The 3,383-nt window shown below is 38.0% G+C and overlaps 1 protein-coding gene across 1 annotated transcript in view; it reads right to left on the bottom strand.

Moving 5' to 3' along the window:
• GDPD4 (glycerophosphodiester phosphodiesterase domain containing 4) overlaps window positions 1-3,383 on the bottom strand; it is a gene marked incomplete at its 5' end in the record, with an annotated part of 61,092 nt that overhangs the window by 54,576 nt on the left and 3,133 nt on the right. The window contains one exon of the mRNA XM_019634783.1: window positions 855-891. Coding sequence (XP_019490328.1) covers window positions 855-891 — 37 coding nt within the window. The remainder of the gene's footprint in view (window positions 1-854; window positions 892-3,383) is intronic.

The raw sequence follows: 3,383 nt of genomic DNA, 5'->3' as shown, positions 1-3,383 counted from the left end.
ACATAGTCAGCATTCAATAAACAGTTGTTGAACAGATGAAAAATATCTGCCTGCCAGAACACTATATATTTCATAGAGAAAGAACATTGAGACCAAGCAGACATAACTTTAACTTCTTCCACTTGAAATAGTCTTTCGCTGATGTTGAATAATAATGTATGTCAACTATAATTATATACATATAGTCACGGGACATGCAGTAGAGTGTGGGAATGGAGTCAATGGAATTGTAATAGATAAGCATGATATTGGGGGTGGGAGGACAGTTGATGGGGGAGGGGGTTGTTTCTGTGTGAAGGGTAAAAAGGATAACTATTGCATTGTTCTGTACACCTGAAACTAACAATAAAAAATAAAAAACACTAATAAAAAACAAAAAGAAAAAAAGAAAATATCTTGAGACAAATGAAAATGAAAACGCAACGTACCAAACTTATGGGATGCAGCAAAAGCAGTGCTAAGAGGAACACTTATAGTTGTAAGAGCTTACATTAAAAGAGAAGATCATAGGGGGGAGGGAAAAAAAAAAAGAGAAGATCATAAAAAAGAAAAAAAAGAAATAGTCTTTCTACATCTGTCCTGCCTTCTAGAGGGTGCTTAGTTCCTTCCTTTCTATAATCTCTATATCTATTAAAATAATTGAATCCATAATTAATCCTTCTCACAAAATAACTCCAAGCCTTGCTGGTATGATTGGTAACTTTACCAAACATTTAAGGAAGAAATATTTCCAATCTTTAACAAACTCTTCCAGAGAACAGAAAGAGAGGTAACATTTAGTAACTTCTCTTGTGAAGCCAACAAAACATTGACACCTAAACTCAATAAAGACATCACCAGAAAAGAAAAAGTACAGTCATGTGCCATAATAACACTTCAGTCAACAATAAACTGCATATATGATGTTTGGTCCCATATGATTATAAGGGAGTTGAAAATTTTCCATTGCCTAGTAACATTGTAGTCATAATTAATGTCATAGAGCAATACATTAGTCAAGGGTTTGCAGTGTAAACAAACCTACTGTATTGCTAGTTGTATAAAAGTAAAGTGCCTTTTCTATGTTTAGATATGTTTAGATACACAAAAACTAATTATTGTATCACAACTGCCTATAGTATTCAGTACAGTAACATGCTGTACAGGTTTGTAGCCTATAGGAGTAATATTCTATATCACATAGCCTAGGTGTGTAATAGGCTATACAATTTAGGGTTGAGTAAGCACACTCCATGATGTTCACACAATGACAAAATAACTTAAGGATGCATTTCTCAGAACATATCCCTGTCGGTAAGTGGAGCGTGGTTATATAGGTCAACCTCTCCTATGTACATACATGCAAAAGTCTTAAACAACCTATTAGCAAACTAAACGCCTCACAACACAAAGGTTTGGTGATCAAATCAGACTCACATGAATCTCATGTGATTCTGTGGTCTTACTCAACCTTAACTAATGATTAAAAAAGTGCAGGCAATTATAAGGTACAAAGAAAACATTTTCCCTTGGAGAAATCTGGTCCTGTCAAATGCAGCTACTCATAAAAAGTTTTTTCCTCTCCCGTATTAGGATCCATTCTGCTTGATCTTGGACTTAGAATGTGAGGTGTGTTCTGAGCAAAGTACGTGGAAACATTGCTTCAAAGATGGGATCTTGGTGGTTGTGGAGCAGCCTTATCGGATATCCCATGAATTACACATCTCCAGCCAGCCATGTCTCCCACCCTACAAATCTATAATTTCCAGGTTTCTTTACAATAAGTAACCCAGATACGCCAGGTTATATCCTGCTAGAAATTTTCGTAGATAAGGACTCTCATTATCTTTGGCTAATAAATATCTTCAGTGTGTTTTCCAGGGGGTTGGTTTATTAGCATATTTACAAGGAGTTTTGAGATCATTCATTCCTCTCTGAGCATCTCTAGGGAGAAGGGGAATGGATTATAGGTTTGGTGCTAACCCTTTCCTTCCAGGTTTACTCTGAGCACACCAAAACTAAAACTCCAAGCCCTACAGAATCTCCCTTGTCCATAGAAGCAGACTCTCTTCCCAAGTTTTATAAGCCTAGTCCTCATGGTTGGAAGGCCCAACCAAGGTAGTTACCTTCCAGGGAAATCCAGCCCTTCTCATACTCCACCTCCATTACCTCTTATTGCCTGCAGACTTGTAACCAGAATTAGATCCCAGGATGCCTCAAGAAATGAAGGCTTTGTTAATTTATTTTAACAAAAGCCATGTACACTATGTGTGGGAATGGATCCTAAGAGTGCCACACAAGGAGAAAAGAACATACGGGTAATTTTAGGTCAGGCTAAGTTTATTGACATATGTGCACCTACCAGAGCTTCTGAATTCCATATACCATAATTCAGATGTTATGAATCTTAAATTGGTTCTAACTATTTCTTTGGTTATTTGAAACCTTGGCTCAACAGTGGCTTATGCTTAATAAAACTGGGATGCCAGCAGTTTCTTGGTGTTACACAGAAGAACATATCCAAACATTCAGTGAGAATTGTTTGCTGGAATGCTATCACCAATGATAAGCTAACCTACTCCCCACCATGTTCTATAGGAGGTCTCAGAGGACATTTAAAAATACATCAGCATCCATGAAAAGCACTGTAGTGGCTATATCTTCCATGCCTGAATAAAGATGAGAGATGCTGCCATTGAAATTGGCTTCCTGGTTTCAAAGGCAATTATGAGATCCTGTAGCAGCAGAAGCAAGATAAGCATGGATTCTACAATAGGGACAAGCCTGGAATGCTTATCAGAGTGGCTTATCCCACTGGGATTCTTTGTAGTGATTAACTAATCATGGTGTCCCAACTCAAAAACCAATTATCTCAATAAGGCCTATCTGCTCACTTCTAAATCTACATTCTTTCCCTATAAGATCTTATGACTTCAATTTCCATCCATTCTAATAACTCTCAAATTTATATTTCCAGTTCATATGTCTCATTTGAATACAAAGAAGCTTAAGGGGAATGCTTGGAGATTTTGACATCTTCCTGGGTGTGAGGTATCAAACCCATGCCTGAAACAGTCTATAAACAAGCAAGAGGCTGGAGCTGCTCAAGCCCATGGCAGAACAAAGCAAGGGAGGCTGTGTTGGAAATGAGTTACATGTTCACAGACAGTGGGGCAAAGATGCCTACTTTCTGGGGACCAGATACGGATACTCTGAAAGAAGCTATGCTGGTGTCATTTTTAAAAGATTCCAAATAATGGACTTCACCAGAGAAATTTCAGGGGGTATAGGAAGACAGGCACTGATGCCACCAAGAGAGCTGCAGTCAAGGTTCTCAGCAGAAGGGTTTCTGAAAATACACAGAGAAAAAGCCCGTGGGGTAAATGGCCAACAACTGTGCATTT

The sequence above is a fragment of the Hipposideros armiger genome, unplaced genomic scaffold (genome assembly GCF_001890085.2).
Source record: "Hipposideros armiger isolate ML-2016 unplaced genomic scaffold, ASM189008v1 scaffold_1935, whole genome shotgun sequence".
Lineage (NCBI taxonomy): Eukaryota > Metazoa > Chordata > Mammalia > Chiroptera > Hipposideridae > Hipposideros > Hipposideros armiger.
The sequence above is the reverse complement of the archived record's forward strand: the minus strand, read 5'-3'. Positions and strand labels throughout refer to the sequence as shown.